At 38.4% G+C, this 17,599-nt stretch overlaps 1 protein-coding gene and 1 long non-coding RNA gene across 4 annotated transcripts in view; one reads left to right on the top strand and one right to left on the bottom strand.

Moving 5' to 3' along the window:
- CNTNAP4 (contactin associated protein family member 4) overlaps window positions 1-17,599 on the bottom strand; it is a 236,901-nt gene that overhangs the window by 153,901 nt on the left and 65,401 nt on the right. For both annotated transcript variants that reach the window (XM_004753962.3, XM_004753963.3), the window contains exon 3: window positions 8,843-9,036. In XM_004753962.3, coding sequence (XP_004754019.1) covers window positions 8,843-9,036 — 194 coding nt within the window. The remainder of the gene's footprint in view (window positions 1-8,842; window positions 9,037-17,599) is intronic.
- On the top strand, window positions 1,992-15,784 carry LOC106005954. Of its 2 annotated transcripts, none has more exons than XR_006605612.1 (6): window positions 1,992-2,121; window positions 5,636-5,842; window positions 8,877-9,089; window positions 9,250-9,375; window positions 12,104-12,354; window positions 15,305-15,784. It is a non-coding gene; the product is annotated as an uncharacterized LOC106005954 (long non-coding RNA). The 2 variants fall into 2 exon arrangements; XR_006605611.1 differs by having other exon boundaries at window positions 1,992-2,148.

Below are 17,599 nucleotides of genomic sequence, written 5' to 3'. Positions count from 1 at the left end.
AAACGTTCATTTCTTTCTGAAGAGTTTTCACCTATTTGTTCTCCCATGAACAGAGCTTGAGAGTTCCTCTTTACCCAGGCCCCATGGCAATACTTTCTCTGTCTTAAATTATTTGGATCACTTTCAAAATGTTGATTTCATACACATGGCATTTGAACATAAAGCACGGGCATACTTAAGCTTGCCCCACCGAGCTGTGGCCTTGGGAAAATATCCCCCCCCACACACCCCGTTTTCTTTATACACTGGGCATTATCATAGTTCCTAATTCACTGGGTTGGGAAGATTAACTGGATAAATATATATAGCATACAGAATAATGCCTAGCATATATGTTTTTATTCAAGCAAATAATCCCTCCCTTATTTATGGACTTTAACTTAAATTACTTACAAACCTAGAGACAGATTTAGGCCATAATAAGTATTCATTCTTCTTCCTTTTTAAATGATTTTTTTTTATGGGCACCTGGATGGCTCAGGGGGTTAAGCATCTGCCTTTGGCTCCCATCATGATTTCAGGGTCTTGGGACTGAGCCTCAAGTCAGGCTCTTTGCACAGTGGAGAGTCTGCTTCTCCCTCCTACTCTCCCTCTGTTCTCTCTCTCTCTCTCTCTCCCTCTCTCTCTCTCAAATAAGTAAATAAGATCTTTTAAAAAATAAATAAATAAATGCTTTTCTGTAAAGTTAATTTTTAGCTTCCTCTTGTGCTGAACAGTAGAATCCATAATACCATGGTTTCGATGTAGTAGTTAATCATTTTTTATGAAAAGTCATCACATTAAATGCATAACTATTAAAGTTAAACAAGACATTATTTTGTTATATATCAATTTGCCAAATTATGTCTTAAATAACACTGTAGTTTCAACATTCTTACTTGTTTAAGTCTTTTAAGAAATGTTACCTGACACCTGTTTTCATTTGCTTTTCTTTAATCGTGAATGAGGATGGAGACACTTTCGCATATTACATATCATCTTTTCTTTTCTATGAACTTCCTGTTTATATTTTGCTTCCTTTTTTAAAAAAAAAAAATAAAGCTTCAGGGGCGCCTGACTGGCTCAGTCAATACAGCGTTGCAACTCTTGACCTTGGGGTCACAAGTTTCAGCCCCATGTTGGGTGTAGAAATTACTTTAAAAAAATCTTTAAAAATAAATAAAAAGTAAAAAATAAAGCTTTATTTTTTATTAGTAATTCTAAAGAGTGTTTTGTGCCTATGCTAATAGAATTTTCTGTGCTAACAGGAATATTCTGTAATTGCACTAAAACAGTAACCACTGGGCTTAATATAGCTACTGAACACTTAAAATGTGGCTAGTGCAACTGAGAAACTTTATTTTTATTTTATTTCATTTTAGTTGAGTTTTAAACTTAAATAGCCCTATATAGCTAGTGGCTAACATATTAGAAGGTCTTTCTCATTAGAAGGGCAGAGTTAAATTGTGGTTTATAACTTTTTTTTTTTTAACCTAGCATTGATCTTTTAGCTAAATCCTTCTTGCACAGGAGTTTACTGGATCTAAGATAAACTGGCATCCTGCTGATTTTGCTTTGTACCCAACTAAGAATCTATACTTGGTTGTCAAGTTCATTTATTGAGTAATCCAATGGTTCCCACACTTTGATGCAAACTGGAATCACTTGGTACTATTTTTTAAATCCCAATACCTGGGTTTCCATCTCTAAACTTTATTCAGTGAGCAAGGATGCTGCCAGGGCATTGGAACTCAAATAAGCAGCAAAATTTGGGAGCCCCAGATATAACCTGTAATCAGTGAGTAACCTGGGAGTGATGAGACGCGGGTACATCCCAAAAAGGGGTTGACAAGTGTCTCTGAGGAGTTATATCACTGACAAGGCATCCAAGCTGAAGGTCACCTGAAACTGATGGCTTTCCTGATCTGTGGTGGCCACACCCACTCAGCCTTGGCCATTGTGACCTAGTCAAGTTGTTGATATATTTAGAAGCTGTTCAGTATAACCGAGCATCCATTATGCTGTTGCTGGTCTCTATTCCGTTTTAAATCTAAGTAAACTTGCAGGTGAATGAAGTCTGTTTGGTCATTGTCAATCTGAATATGAATCTTAACCTACGACCACTGCTGCTGGTGAATCAAAGTGAGCATCGCCATCATAAGGCTAAAAGTAATTTCCAATTTATACTCTTTCTTGTAATGTTGTTTATGCTATTCTTTATGCATCTTTCTAAATATCTCATTTTTTATCTTTTCCTCTGTGGCATCTGGATGTGGTTCTCTTGCATAGAAAGACATGTGCCTCCCAATATTATGTGTGTTATCTATCCATTGCCTTGTGTTTTCTTTCATTACTTTTTTTCTATGCTTGTATCATTTTTAAATATTCAATTCATCTGGCATCTATTTGGATATAAAAATATTATTTGCTTTCTTAGAAACTACAGCTTACTACATTCTATACTGATTAATTTCCTCACATATTTTCAATCATACCTCTATCTTGGGCAAATCCCTAAATGCATTTGGGCATAGTAATGGATCTTCTCTTTTGTTCTTTCCCTACGCTTTAATGTGCCAGTATAAACCTGTTTTAATTAATATAGACTTCTAAAATTTTCCTAACATGTAGGTTCTTCTTACCACTGTTATTTTTTGCTAACTTACCTATTTTCTCATATATACTTTTTACATGTGAAATTCAGAATGATTTCACTTTTATGAGTTATTTTAGGTAGAATGAGTAGCTTTATGACACTGTTTTCCACTTCAAAACAGATATGATTTTGCATTTAATCACATCTTCTTTTATGTCCTTCGGTAATATTCTAAATATTACTTTTAGGTATCTCATACATTTTCTTCTAGGTTTTTTTCCTTGACATGTATTCATTTCTGGTTCTATTTTAGGCGGAGTATGTATTCCTTTTATATTGTCTATTGTTATTTATATGTAGAAAGAGAAATTACTGATTTTAAAAAATTAATTTTATTGTTAGGTACATTATTGAATTATTTTTTTAAATAATAAAATAATCCTCTTAGATTTTTAAGGATTATATTGTACCAGAGCCAAATCTTATCTCTTCCTTTCTAGTTAATGATTGAAAAATGCTTGTAAGTTCAGAACTTAGAGTCACATTAGGAAAGACAGCTTAATCCATTGGTTTTCTAGAAGACCTGGTTGCCTAAGTATTTACAATCAAAGAAACATTTCAAAGGGACAGAACTATTCCAAGAAAGAAGAACTCCAAATGTAGCCTCCTGAGACTGGGAAACTAGAGAAGCCAGAAAATGAACATCTACAATATTACATCACAGCAATGGCAAGAGGGAATGGAGAAAAGGGGGTGATGTTTTCATTGAAGGGTCATATGGGAGAAGGTGTGATACAACTAGAAGGTGTATTTAACACATGTTATTCCCTGGTTGACAATTTGAGAATGATCCTGAATATAAGCATGCCCTCCAATCTCTAGCTAACTCTAATCCCTTCTTCAAATAAATTTTATTTTGCCTGCACAAGAGAGAGGTCATTTTGAAGAATGCGAAACAACAGTGCCATTTATCTTATCTCGTTGTATATGTGTGCCTGCAGTTCATAGGGGTTCTCAGATATATATGTATATTACATAAAATATCACATATGGCTATAAAGTCCCAATCTATGTGTGTCTAAGGAAGTTTATGAGAAGGGACTGACATAGTACATTATAGAATGAGCAAAGATGAAGGAGGTAAAAGAAACCACACGACACGATAGAAAAGGTAGCTTGCAAACTGACCATTCTGATCCACGACTGAAGCCGCATTAAAAACCCTAATGCGGCCACCGTTAGTCATGCACTAACAGGTTAATCATTTTCGAAAGGGTGAAGAACTCATAGTTAAACAGAAGAACAAACGGGAGGTATCCTGAGGATACAGACAACTTCCATTAACAATGTCTTTTTGGCATTGAAGTAGAGGCCGGCTTGAAAGGCACATGCAGCTTAAAGCATTCTCCAGGCCTTGTCCAAGGACTGAGGAAGTCTTGCGATCTATCAAGCTTGACGATCTGACATGTTGACATACACGCCATCAGTACCGTTGTAGTCCGTATCACCACAAATGATTTTTGCAGGCTTAAGTCACCAGAATAAGGGCTCAGCGGGGGAAAGAGCTAGAAAAGCTGTACCTTGCAGCTGAGCTTGCAACACGCCTCCCACTTGTATTCCTGCCTCCTTGGGTTTTCTATTAAACTACCCGGTCACGTACTTATTTGATTAGAAACAAATATATATGTTAAAATCTTTGCAGGTAGTCTTTCTGCCCTGCCTGGCTTTGAGAGTTGACAACTCAATCACTCACAGTGATAGTGGCCTGCATATTTTGTGAATATACTATTATGTCACAGGGGCCCTGGGTTTTTCACAGACCAAACCCGGGAATCATGACATTAAACACGTCTCATAAAAAGAAAATAATAAAATAAAACTACTCTAACTTTAGAAAGACGCTAAAGATTTTTTGTTTGGATGAAATCCATAAAAAAGACAAAAAGCAAACTATTCTGTGTAGAAGAATCATGTTTACCTAAATAATTCATAAAACTGGTACCATCCCGTTCTTTTCTGTGTAGTCTACAGTATAAAAGAAACCTGGGCATGCATCAGAGATAATCTGGATAATTTAGCTATAAAGTTCCGACACATGTTGATCTATTTAAAATAGTTTCTAAGATATTACTTTCATGATATTTCAGCACTTGTTCTTAAGTGAGTGAAAATTACACCTTACATTTACTTTTTCAATCACTTACAATAAACTGGCTGAAAAGTCTTTTTGATCATAGATGTTGAGGGATTTTATTTTATCTTCCATTTGAGAGGAACAATTTTAGCGGCTTGTATTTTCTAATTTTTTGTGAAATATTTATATGCCATCTACTAGAGTACTTTGTATAAATTATATTTATGAGCTTGCACTATAAATTTTTTCTAAAGAAATGTTTTAATGTGTAATTTCACAAAATGCCGTATATCTGTCAAGTTTACAGTTCTATTAAATATGTGTGTGACCTGTACAGATAATAAATAAAATATTTTGTCTTTCTTTTTAATGATTATTTGTAAAAAGCAGCAGGGCATTTCATTAATTATTTCAAGTATACAGAAGTCATTGTTTTCCCCAGCGCTCAAGGTAGGATCACATGAAGGAAGAGTGAGGATCCCCACAGCAGCATTTCAATCCAAGTTGATGGGTTTTATTTTCTTAGTTTCTAAATTCACAATTGTCTTTTCTTTGTCCTTCCATCGCACACTCGTATAATGGCTTATGTGTTTCCTAACTCTCTTTCATAGATTTCTTTCTATCATCTGGGGCAGAATGTGAAGCTCTTAAAGAAAACTGGCATGTTGTGCATGGTCTGTATACAACCCAGAGAACCTTTTTAAAAACGGGTAAAAATATACCAACTAAAGAAAAAGAATCTGGGAATGATATATTTACAAAATACAACAAAGGGTTAAATTCCTTACTATGTGTATCAATTAAAAATTGTACTTTGGCTTAAAAAAAAAAAAAACAACCCAAATTGATCTGTGTTATTCCAGATGAACTGTCAAGAACTGGGTACAGCTCACCATGTTTCATTTCTCCTGCTTTGACAATTGTAGATTCACAGACAGGGTGCTTCCCTTAGAGCAGCACCTGAGTCACTGGAGTAGAACAGAATTTTGCAACATACCTGGGATGAACAGGCACCATGAAGATGTGTGTGTGGCCTGGGATCTGAGTTGAGCCTACACCGTAACTTCTCCTATCTTACGTGTACACATGGTACCTGTTGCACCAAGTCTTAATTTTGATCGTGACATTCAAAGGTATCCATCAATTTTCTTTACCATAATCAAAAGTCTCCTTTAGACCTTCCAAAACTTGACAGTCCATTCTGACCAGTAGACTCACTGGTTATTACATGAGATACTATATCTCTGGGTATCTCCAATGTCTACGCTTTTGTTCAGCCTTTTCTAGCTATATAGAATAGCTTCCTTAATCCTCCAGAATCTAAGTTATCACGCTTTATTCAACACCCATGTGAACCCAGCTTTTTTGACAAAGTCAGTCACAATGATCTGTATATTCCACCAATTTCCAAATCTCTAGAAGTCTGTATCCCATATTTTTATGCTTCTCTGAATCATCTTTTGGTTTGTTCTGATGTCTTTTATCTCTTTGATGACATTAGCATGAGGTCTTTTAATACCTCCCAAAATTATTTTTATAAAGTTAGACCCAGATTAGGAGATTGATGTATTCAAATCTATTCATTCATTGATTTTTTTCTGTAATACACTCAACAAAAACCATGTACCATACTAGGTATGCAATGCTGGAAATGCAAAGATGAAAAGGATAAACCCTCTCCCACAGAAAGGTTCAAAATTTGTAGGGGAGAGAGAAATGTACCATCCGAACTCTAAATATATCAAACTGGTAAACATAAATGCACTAAAAGGCAGAGATGATCATAGGGGAAAGGAGTCATTATAATAAAGTACATTGTTTCCGTTCATTCATTTATTCATTCCCTCATTCAGTCATTCAACAAACACTTAGTATTTGCCTGCAGCATGACAGGAACTCTTTTTTTTTTTGTTAATTTAAATTCAATTTTGTTGACATATAGTATATTATTAATTTCCAGGCTAGAATTTAGTGACCCATCAGCTGCATAAAACACCCAATACCCATTACTTCCAGTGACCTCCTTAATGCCCATCACCCTGTTACCCCATCCCCACCCACCTCCCTTCCAGCAACCCTCAGTTTAATTCCTATAGTTAAGAGTCTCTTATGGTTTAAAATGCCAGGAATTCTTAAGATTTGGGATGCTGAGATGAAAGGTTGAAAGATACAGCCTCTATTTTCAGGGTGTTCACACTCAAGAGAGGAAGACAGTGAGTAACCAACAAATTATAGCAGAGTCTAAAAAATAGCATTACCTTGACAATTAATTGTGATAGATGTCAGCTATCTTTATATCAATTAGTTTGGATTAGCTAGGGATATTATTATGCCTCTATTTCACCTTGAGTACCTCATATCTTTTTTTTTTCATTTGTTTATTTGAGAGAGAGAGAGAGTGTGTGTGTGTGTGTCTGTGTGTGTGTACTAGTGGGGGGGAGGGGCAAAGAGAGAGATTCTCAAGCAGACTCCAAGCTAAGCACAGAGTGTGATGTGGGACTCAATCTCATGACCCATGAGATGATGACCTGAGCCTAAACCAAGAGTTGACACTTAACCGACTGAGTCACCCAGGTGCCCCAATATCCAAGAACCTCACATTTAATAAGAGTAACCAAAAAAAAGCAAATGGCGTGGCCTAGGTTTGGATTTCCCCAAGCCTAATGAACAAAGAAACAATTTTCATGGTTGATCCATCATTTTAAGAAGTATCAAAAACGTACCTTTTACTTAACATGGCTAAATATTACCATGAATTAGCCTCTACTTATCTAGTTTAAAAACCCAATGCTCAATTTAGAGAGTAAAAGATAATCCAAACACCTAGTTAAAATAAATACCTCATTAAGCTTTCATTGTTATTGGTTCATAATTACTGTTTATTTTATCCCTAGTTTGAATGGTTCTCATGAAATTAACTCAACCATAATATCCAGTTTTTCTTGCTCTTGTACACTTGAGCTTGCTTTGGATTTTAAGGCAGCTTTTCTCAAAAATGCTTATAGGCAACTTCTTCCAGCCTGACTGTTAGGGTCTCTCTGGAGACAGAGCTGGGCTACTTCTTTTCAATTCAATTTACATCAATAAACATGCATCCAATGGCCACCAAGTGCTTTAGACATACAAAGGTGAGTAAATCACAGTCCATTTCTTCCATGAATTGATAATGTACAACGGAGTTCTAGGAACTTTCAAAAGAGAGGCAATTGACTGATCAAAGAAAATTATCATTATGTGCCCAAATAGGCTTCCAAATTATCTGTGTGCTAAGAAGGATGCTTCATTAAGTTACTCATTTTCTCTGGTTCTAGCAGCTCAACCAGAGGGGAAAAAAAAAAAAAAAAGAAAGAAAGAAAGAAAGAAAGCTCTTTGATTGCAGTATGTTGTCCCTGGCCCACATAAGATCCAAATCAATACCGTTCTACCAGCAAAGATCCTTCCTTCACCACCAGGCAAACTGCCTATAGCTTCATCCCCCCACCAGGTATTCATAAACAATCAACTAACTGCAAACACCACCCCTCTCTACGATAAACGTCCTCCTCGTCAGTCTCCTACAGGAGCTATGCCCCTGCCCATAATATACAGCACTTTACACACTAACACACTTTTAAAAGAATAGAGAATGGTTTACACATAAATCATATATATGTGTACATTTATATCATATAAAAATATTCCAAATATATATACAAACCTCCATATACTAGAGAAAGAGAGAGAGAGAGAGAGAGAGACGGAGATGTTCAGAAATTTCTAAACCATCAGAGTAAATAAAAGGAAACATTCTTTTAACCAAGATTTAAATGAAGACCATGCAAAACCACTGTGTTATTGGACAAAACCTAAAAAATTTTCTACGGATTTTATTTCTTAGATTTCCATACTATATAATGGGCATATAAGATTTTTTTCCAGTTTCTGAGGTCTCTGAGATAAATTTACCTTTAGAATTTTCAAAAGTTATACCATGAAATGAATATTAACTTATTTTTTCTTGAAAAATGTTTCCTAAGTAATTCCAAAAATTCTTTTTCTCAACTGAGTTTAGGAAATTCGTAAACAACATTCAGAGATGATTCTATCTCTTTCCCTGAGAGACTGTGTATATATATTCTGTCAAAGAAACATACCCAGATGCTGTCTTCTTGTCGATACTGTTTCCAGTTCCTGCCACTGTCGCTGAACATCAGGAGGTAGCTGGTCACCCAGTTGGAGCTCCCGTATCCCCCCTGGGTGGCCACAGCGGTGGTCTCCATTCTCTCTCCAAGGTCAATCTGCAACCACTGGTATTTGTTTGACACAAGTGGAGACCAGCCACCAGCTCCTTTTATGCAAACAGAAACAGAAGAAAATGGGCAAAAGATTCATTACAAATCTGTGAGTGGACTAGAGATGTTAGTAAGACTGTACTTCTGGATGGAATTTAATAAAGTTAAGTTTCCAAAATATGAAACTTCTCATAATTGTAGAATAATACAGAAAAATCAAGAATTTACTATAAAAGGATGAAGCTTATGTTAATTATGTTCATTTCTAGGTATTATAACTCCCTGACACTGGGGAGAACCAAGGATCTTATCGAAAGTTTAAAGTACTTAATCTGACAGGTAGACATTCCTGTCTACACTTGGAACTAGCAGGTTTGCTGCCCACACATGATCAGGTAATGATTTAACTTTCAATCGTGGTTCACACTGTGCTGGAACTAGAAAACTGCCTTTGTATCTGATCACGTTCAGACTTCCTGGAGAAAGAAGTACAGCTTTAAGCCTGACAATACAGATGGTCAAGGAACTGTCCCTACCCCCACTGTGCTTACAGTCCTGTGGGAATAACTGACATTGAGAAGCATGTGTGAAGCACAAATGTTAATGGTGAGACAGGTGCAGGGGACAATAATACAATAAATGATGGCGGAGAGTTCTATCCAGCGGAAGGCTCGACCTGGCTGGCAACAGAGGATGAAAGGCAATTAAATTTTCAGAAATTTTGCAAGCTGATTGTGTTAAATGTAGCCATGGTGGGAATATTTAAACCACAGAAATTGGCAAACTCTACAAATCAGTCCGCACACCCAGCCCAGCCAATTCACTGATATGACACTGGTTCTATCCTGTCCGTGGAAGGGGTTGGTGGATGGGGGATGGGAGATGGGAGAGGGACTATCAGAGAAAAGGTCATAGAGTCGGGAGTGCTTGATCACTCGAGAGTGAAAAATAAGAATCTACTGTATGTTCAAGAGGGTACAGGTACAGCAGAACTTATCACATTTTCTTTTATTGACTGCACACCAGAAATATTAGAGATGTGACTACTGTATGTCTTAAGATATTTCATATTTCCAGTTTAATACAATAATGCCTTATTTGGGGAATTTATTGTAAGTAATACTGACATTGATAATTATATAAGTAATATGTAATCATTGTAAAAATTGTGAAATAGGGTTTAACACCTTCTTAAATTCATAGTTATTGAATATTCAGTATCTATTAAGATGCAACGTCTATTACATAACACCCCAAATAAGAATATGAGCACATGTTTTCTTTCCCCCATTCTTTTGTCACTCACCTTAAGGCTCTGATATAAGGTCTAATATTTAAGTAGAAGATCACCTCGGTGAAGTCAGTCAAGCAGAGAAAGACTGTTACCGTATGGTTTCACTCAAATGTGGAACATAAGGAATAGTCCAGAGGATCACAGGGGAAGGGAGGGAAAACTGAATGAGAAGAGATGAGAGAGGGAGACAAACCGAGAGACACTCTGGACTCCAGGAAACAACTGAGAGTTACAGAAAAGAGTGTGTTGGGGGGATGGGGTAACCAGGTGATGGGGATCAGGGAGGGCACGTGTGCGGATGAGCTCTGGGTATTATATGCAACTAATAATCAGCTGCTCACGAATGGGAACTCACCATCCTCTTGTCAAAGCCTCAAAACTGAGTCAATACAGCATTTAAAAAAGAATTACATGACAACAATATCTTCTTTCGATGGTATAATACTAATATTTTGGTCTGATTCCCAAGTTACTCACTACATTGTCTTTAGAACTAGATACTTTTTTCCCTCAAATTACCTTTCTTCTTGGAATAAGTCATTGTTCAAAAAGTGTCTTTCCACTTGGTACATCAAAAGTATAATGCTCTTTCTCCAATGCACTCTCTCCCTTTGATCGAAAATATTTATACATACTATAATTTTTATTGGTTTGTGTTTACTTTTCATTTTCTCTGTAGCTGCTCTTAAAGACTCTGTGGTTTTGTCCAGTAGCCTGAATGGGTGGTGTTCTCTTGGTCACCAATACCAGCTATAATGTTTAAGTCAGAGGAGAATATTCTCCTATTTTGAGCAGGAGGTCTTGTTGGTACACATGGGCTCCAGCTGCATTTTTGGTGTCTTGGTGTCATTTATCCAGCACAGCTCTGCTGTCCCCAAGGAGCAGCCCCTATTCTTGTAGCCTGTTATCTACATGGAAGAGAATTTGTTCTTGAATGATCTGAAGACTATCTTAAATAGCACCCTCCCACAAATAGCCCAGGAAATTCCTGAACCCTCCATGGGACCTGTTCCCACAACATTACTTTTTAAAGCTAGGCCGAATTTCCTTTGTGCTCCGCTTCTCCGGATGTAATGAAACTCCATCCTATCTTTTCTACTTATTCTACTTTACTTAATATTTACTGAGCAAGGGAGGGCTTTGTATCAGGCACAGTGTGAAGATTTGTTATCCGACTCTCAGAGCAGCCTACTGAATAGAGGACAAGTCATATAGGGAGAGTCTGAATACCTTGCTGTAGTCCACAGAGCAGCAAGAGGCACGGAGCTCTTAACCAGGACCCGTAGTGCCTCTCATATCATTAAGATAAATAGAATTGGTATTTCCCAATGGATGTAGAAAAAAGGGAGCTGAGAGAGGTAGGGGAACCCTAGAATCTAGCTATCAGGCAGTAGAGCCAACTTTCCTCCCTTGACTTAAGGAAAACCAGGTCTCTCAAGTACAGACACGGGATGGGAGTGGCGAATGGGTAATTATTTCCCTCCACTGTCCTCTCTCGTCTTACTACTTGTCCTCAGGATCTATCTAAGTCCGGAAGTTGACAATTTCCTGAAGTCTGATGCTACCCAAGCATCCACAGTCCCTTTATTGCTACAGCTGCATATCTCTTTGTATTTTTATCATTTTTTTTAAACACAGAAAAGTAGTAAAAGAGTGAATGAAGTGTCCCCAGCTGGCCATCACCTCAACCTGACATTTCAACATTAGGAATTTTATCTCTATCAGCTTATACCTCTGGGAAAGCGCTGATTGTTTCGGGTCTTGATCTTTCTCGTTAATTTCACCAGTCTGTACACTTTTTAATATAGAATTTCATAATCTTTCTCTAGCATTTTGACACTCCTTGATAGAACAGTATTTAAAAAGTGAACACATGAGAGGAGCACAGTGAGGAAAAAAGAATCAGCAGGACTCTGGTGAGTTAAAATTGGATCATCAATTCTCATCAGGAGAAAGAGGTACCTCTCACTGACCGCTCCCTCTTCCCAGCACCGCTCACTGTTACAGCTGCACTACCCGACTTGAAACATTCGCAGTTAATTGACCTTGAACATTTCAATTTCTCACCTGCGGTGAAAAGGTACTACTGATATGCAAATTAAGCTATATCATTAACGAGGTACACCAATAAAGTAATGGAAATTCGGATGCTCTTGGGCTTTACCAAGTTAAATCGGCCACAGGGAACCCAGAGATTCCCCACGGGGTTTTAAGCTGTTCGGCAATACGGAGGCACGTGGTCTAAGATGTGATGGAGTGTTACGCTTGGTCTAATTTTAAAACAAATGCCGAAGAGTAACATGGAAAATGCAAACTTATGGATATGGGTACAGAAACGGATAGAACATGGCACACTTTGGCAGTGGCAGCCTGCGGGGATAAGTAAAAACAGTAGTGACAGGAAATGAAAGCCGACTTGAGGTAACAGGAGCCATATGCCCACTACAAAGCACCTAGCTTCCTGGAGCCATGCTGTTTTCATATTTACTTTTTTTAATGGAAAAAATGAAGGGTAACTCCAGCTGATGGTGAACTCTAAATTACTATAAAGTAAAATATAAGAATTCCTTCTTTTATTTATTAACCAAACATTTTAGCGGTTCAACAAGGATTATTCATCCTTAAGGAAGATTTTTTTTTTTAAAAGATTTTTTTCTTTATTTATCTGACAGAGATAACAAGTAGGCAGAGAGGCAGGCAGAGAGAGAGGAGGAAGCAGGCTCCCTGCAGAGCAGAGAGCCCCATGTGGGGCTCGATCCCAGGAGCCTGGGATGATGACCTGAGCTGAAGGCAGAGGCTTAACCCACTGAGCCACCCAGGTGCCCCCTTAAGGAAGATTTTTAATATGCCCATGTATTCACGATCACAGAAGACCAACACCTACCAACCAAAGACCACCTATTCATAACCCCATCTATTCCATGGTTATTGACACTTAACCCACAAAACAAAAGCAGGAGTCTCGTCCCTCGGATCACTTTTTTCCTGTTCCACTCTCCTTTTTCTCCAGCTGTGGCCGCCTCACTGAGACTTGGCATAATAAAGTGTCGTAAGTCTAGCCAAACAAAAACATTTGTTGACTCTTTGTATAATAACCTGAAAACTCACATTTAAAACCGAAAATACTTCCCATTGATGAGACTTTAAAGTTAAATGTTGTAGTATTGTTGAGAATTAATCTCAAAAAGCATATTAAAGTACCTATTGATTTCTCTCATACACAGCAAGCATGGTAGTCATTCCTTTTTGAATTGTAAAACAATTATTATTACTATTGACTCCAAATAAAGATTTATGATCACAGCACTAAATTCAGCTTTGAAAATATTTAATTCCTGAATGACCACAAACACAGCATCTCTTTTATCTGTTGCCTACCACTTTAAAACATCAGTTTCCTGGGGAACTTGCTTCGATAAAAAATGTTGCTGTGAATCATAAGGAAAGAAAAGCAAACTATGAATTGTCTAGTGCCTATTGTATGTTAAACACTCTACTAGAAATTTTATGTATCATATTAAGTTTAATTATTAAAATTATCTAGTGACGTGAAATGTCCTAACCTCTCTTCAAAGAAAACTCAAAAAAAAAAAAAAAAATTTATAGAGGCTAAGTAAGTTTTCCTAGTATTATGCAAATTAAATTTTCCCAATGTTCTACAAATGATTTTAGTGTAGGTAAGAAATTACCTATTTTTAAAAATAATTTAGGGGCACCTGGGTGGCTCAGTGGGTTAAACCTCTGCCTTAGGCTCGGGTCGTGATCTCAGGGTCCTGGGATCAAGCCCCATATCATGCTCTCTGCTCAGCAGGGAGCCTGCTTCCCCCCCCCACCCCCGCCTGCTGCTCTGCCTGCTTGTGATCTCTCTCTCCCTCTGTTAAATAAATTTTTAAAAATCTTTAAAAAAATAATCATTTAATCTCTGTGAGGATCTCATTGTAAAAGTCACTTCCTTTTCAATTCTTCACCCCTGATATATTCAGTTCTTTACCCCTGACATCATAATTATGGGCAACTATCATTGCCCATAGTGGTTAGTTTCAGTCTAAGAATATATCCAAATAATTTACTCAATATTATTTAAACATAAAGAATTGGCTGGTTGGGGCGCCTGGGTGGCTCAGTGGGTTAAGCCGCTGCCTTCCGCTCAGGTCATGATCTCAGGGTCCTGGGATCGAGTCCCGCATGGGGCTCTCTGCTCAGCAGGGAGCCTGCTTCCCTCTCTCTCTCTCTGCCTGCCTCTCTCTCTACTTGTGATCTTTCTCTGTCAAATAAATAAATAAAATCTTAAAAAAAAAAAAAAAAGAATTGGCTGGTTGAATTATGTTCAAGATCCATGTAGCCCATGTGCCAGATATCAATAATATTTCATTCTGCTCATGGAGACACATCTTACAATTTCAGGAAAGTGAAAAGAAAAATTGAAGAAAAAAATACTCTTGGGTGAAGCCTTAAAATAGAGAAGAGAATCACCTCTCTCCCCTGCTAATATTAAAAATGGCATGACCGCCATTCCTGGTGGCCATCAATGAGATGACATGTCAGAGTTTGTCAACTCTGTCAGGGTACAAACTGCTCAGAAAGGAGTCCTGCTTCCTTCGCAATATTTGAAGTGTAGAAGGACACAAATGTTCAAGGACACAAAGCACAGTGAACATAGCTGAATGACAGTCCTAGCTACCAAGAGGCCATCTACATTTTTAAGAAATGATTGGCTTAATTAAAATTGCCATAAGAAAGTTTCCCTCTAAGACGATTACTTCTTCTTCACATGTGATTTCAACTAGATTTCCCCCAAGAGTCGAAGTTTGCCTGATTATTTTGACCATGACATTAAGTTACAATAATGTAAGGAAACCAAAACAACATTGTGCCAATATTTGTTTGGCTTCCTAAAATGGTTTTCAGTGTTCCCAGGCCACCATTTAGGACTCTTAACAACTTGGTATCATTACCAGCATAGTTTTTTTTTGCTGAGAAGAAAACACAAAACTTTCAATGCTGTGTGAATTGCTGGTCTTTTTTCACAGAACACTCTGGAATCTTGGCACTGCCTCCCCTGGTCCCAGGGAGTTACAGGGATGAACGCGTCACCTGAGCCAGGCCAATGGAGCAATTCCAGGATTCTGTTGGAGAAGAAGAGACCCTGTTTTCTGCTCCAAAGCCAAAAGGATGGGACTCACGCATCCAAGTGCAGAAGCTGTCTTTGTGGAAAGCCTGCCCGAGTGAAGCCAACACAGAGGGAAGCGGAGGTGGAAGATGAAGCGAGACCAAGTTCTGCTGGCACAGTCAGCACCCCTGAGTCCAGCTGTGCCTGCAGGCCATTCCCTGTGCCTTCCAGTTCTATGAGCCATGAGTTAACCCCTTCACTCACGCTGAACCCGCTTGGGGCCACTGCTTCAGCAATTCTCCTCTTTCTCCACCTCATTTTTTTTCCTCTTGAATGGACCATTCCTATGGATATACAAGCATGATATCATTTTTCCCATTTAAAAAAGAAAAAAAAAAAAAGCTTCTCTTGCCTCCAATGTACTTTTTTCTGCTTTTCATACTGTCCTTCTTTGCGTAAGATGTCCACACTCCGCCTCTGCCATTCTTGCCATTTCCTTCTCGCTCAAGCCAACTATAACTAGCCTGTCCCTGTGTACCACTCAACGGGACCTGCCCTTGTGAGGAGAACCAAAGAACCCCATGTTGCTAAAACAAGAGCTCAGATTTCAGCCTTGCTACCACCTGGCCCATGGAAGACATTTGGACATTTTTGGCTCCTCCCAGTGTTTCGGTATACTTGGTTCACTTAGCGTCCACAAAGGCTCCTTCTCTTAATTTTCTTCCCAGCTCACTGGTTGCTGCTCCTCAGTCCCCACTGCTGATTCTTTTATTTCTTATCACTTCTGAGGGTTCAGATGGTCCAGGGCTCAGGCCTTTGCCTGCTTCTTTTTTGTCCACACACACCCTTCATGATTCCTCTTGGCCTCCTGGATTTAAATATTACTCATGGGCCAATAAGTCCCTGACTTATTGTCAATAAGTCCCATAACCTCTCTCCTGAACTTCAGACTTGGACATTCAACTCCCTCCTTGATATCTGTAGTATCTTCTAAACCAAACTCTCCTTCTTCCCCCTAATCCTACCCTGTTCATACCCTTCCCTAGCCCAGTTTATGAAAATTTCATCCTTCTAGTTTCTCAGAACAGCAACAAGAAGTCATCCTTTTTTTTTTTAATTAACATATATTATTTGCTTCAGGGTTACAGATCTGTGACTCATCGGTCTTATACAATTCACAGCACTCACCATAGCACTTACTCTCCCCAATGTCCCCATCACCAGCCACCCTATCCCTAGTCCTCCCTCCCCCCAGAAACCTTCAGTTTGTTTCCTGAGATTAAGAGTCTCCTATGGTTTATGTCCCTTCTGATCCCATCTTGTTTCATTTTTTCCCTCCCCACCCCCCAAAACCCCCCACCCTGCCTCTCAAATTCCTCATATCAGAGAGATCATATGATAATTGTTGTCCTGACTGACTTATTTCACTGAGCATAATATCCTCTAGTTCTATCCACATTGTTGCAAAAGTCAAGATTTCAGCTTTTTTTTGCTAGCTGTGTAATATTCCACTGTGTATCTGCTTCTTTACCCATTCATCTGTTGATGGACATCTAGGTTCTTTCCATAGTTTAGCTATTGTGGACATTGCTGCTATGAATATTCGAGTGTACGTGCCCCTTCAGATCACATTTGTATCTTTGGGGTAAATACCCTGTAAGGTAGCTCCTTTTTCAACTTTTTTGAGGAGCCTCCATACTGTTTTCCAGAGTGGCTGCACCAGCATGCATTCCCACAACAGTGTAGGAGGGTTCCCCTTTCTCTGCATCCTCGCTAGCATCTGTCATTTCCTGACTTGTTAATTTTAGCCATTCTGACTGGTGTGAGGTGGTATCTCATTGTGGTTTTGATTTGCATTTCCCTGATGCCGAGTGATGTGGAGCACATTTTCATGTGTCTGTTGGCCATTTGGATGTCTACAAAGAAGTCATTCTTGACTTCTCTCTTTTTCACCATGTGACCAAACTAACAACAACAACGAAAAAATGCTACTGGTGCTGCTCACCTCTCCAGATCTATTTCCCCACCTTCATGAGCACTCCTTTGGCTCAAGCCACATGATTTTACCCTGCTTTCTTGCAGAAGCCCCCAAAGAATCTCTCTGCTTCATCCTTAGCTCACTGAGACTCCATTCTCCATGCAACAGATTTATAATATCATCCCTGTGTTCAAAACACCACAATAACTCTCAGTTGTCCACACAGTGAAAGACAAG

This window comes from Mustela putorius, unplaced genomic scaffold, assembly GCF_011764305.1.
Source record: "Mustela putorius furo isolate JIRA1106 unplaced genomic scaffold, ASM1176430v1.1 tig00000174_pilon_pilon_pilon, whole genome shotgun sequence".
Classification (NCBI taxonomy): Eukaryota; Metazoa; Chordata; class Mammalia; order Carnivora; family Mustelidae; genus Mustela; species Mustela putorius.
The sequence above is the reverse complement of the archived record's forward strand: the minus strand, read 5'-3'. Positions and strand labels throughout refer to the sequence as shown.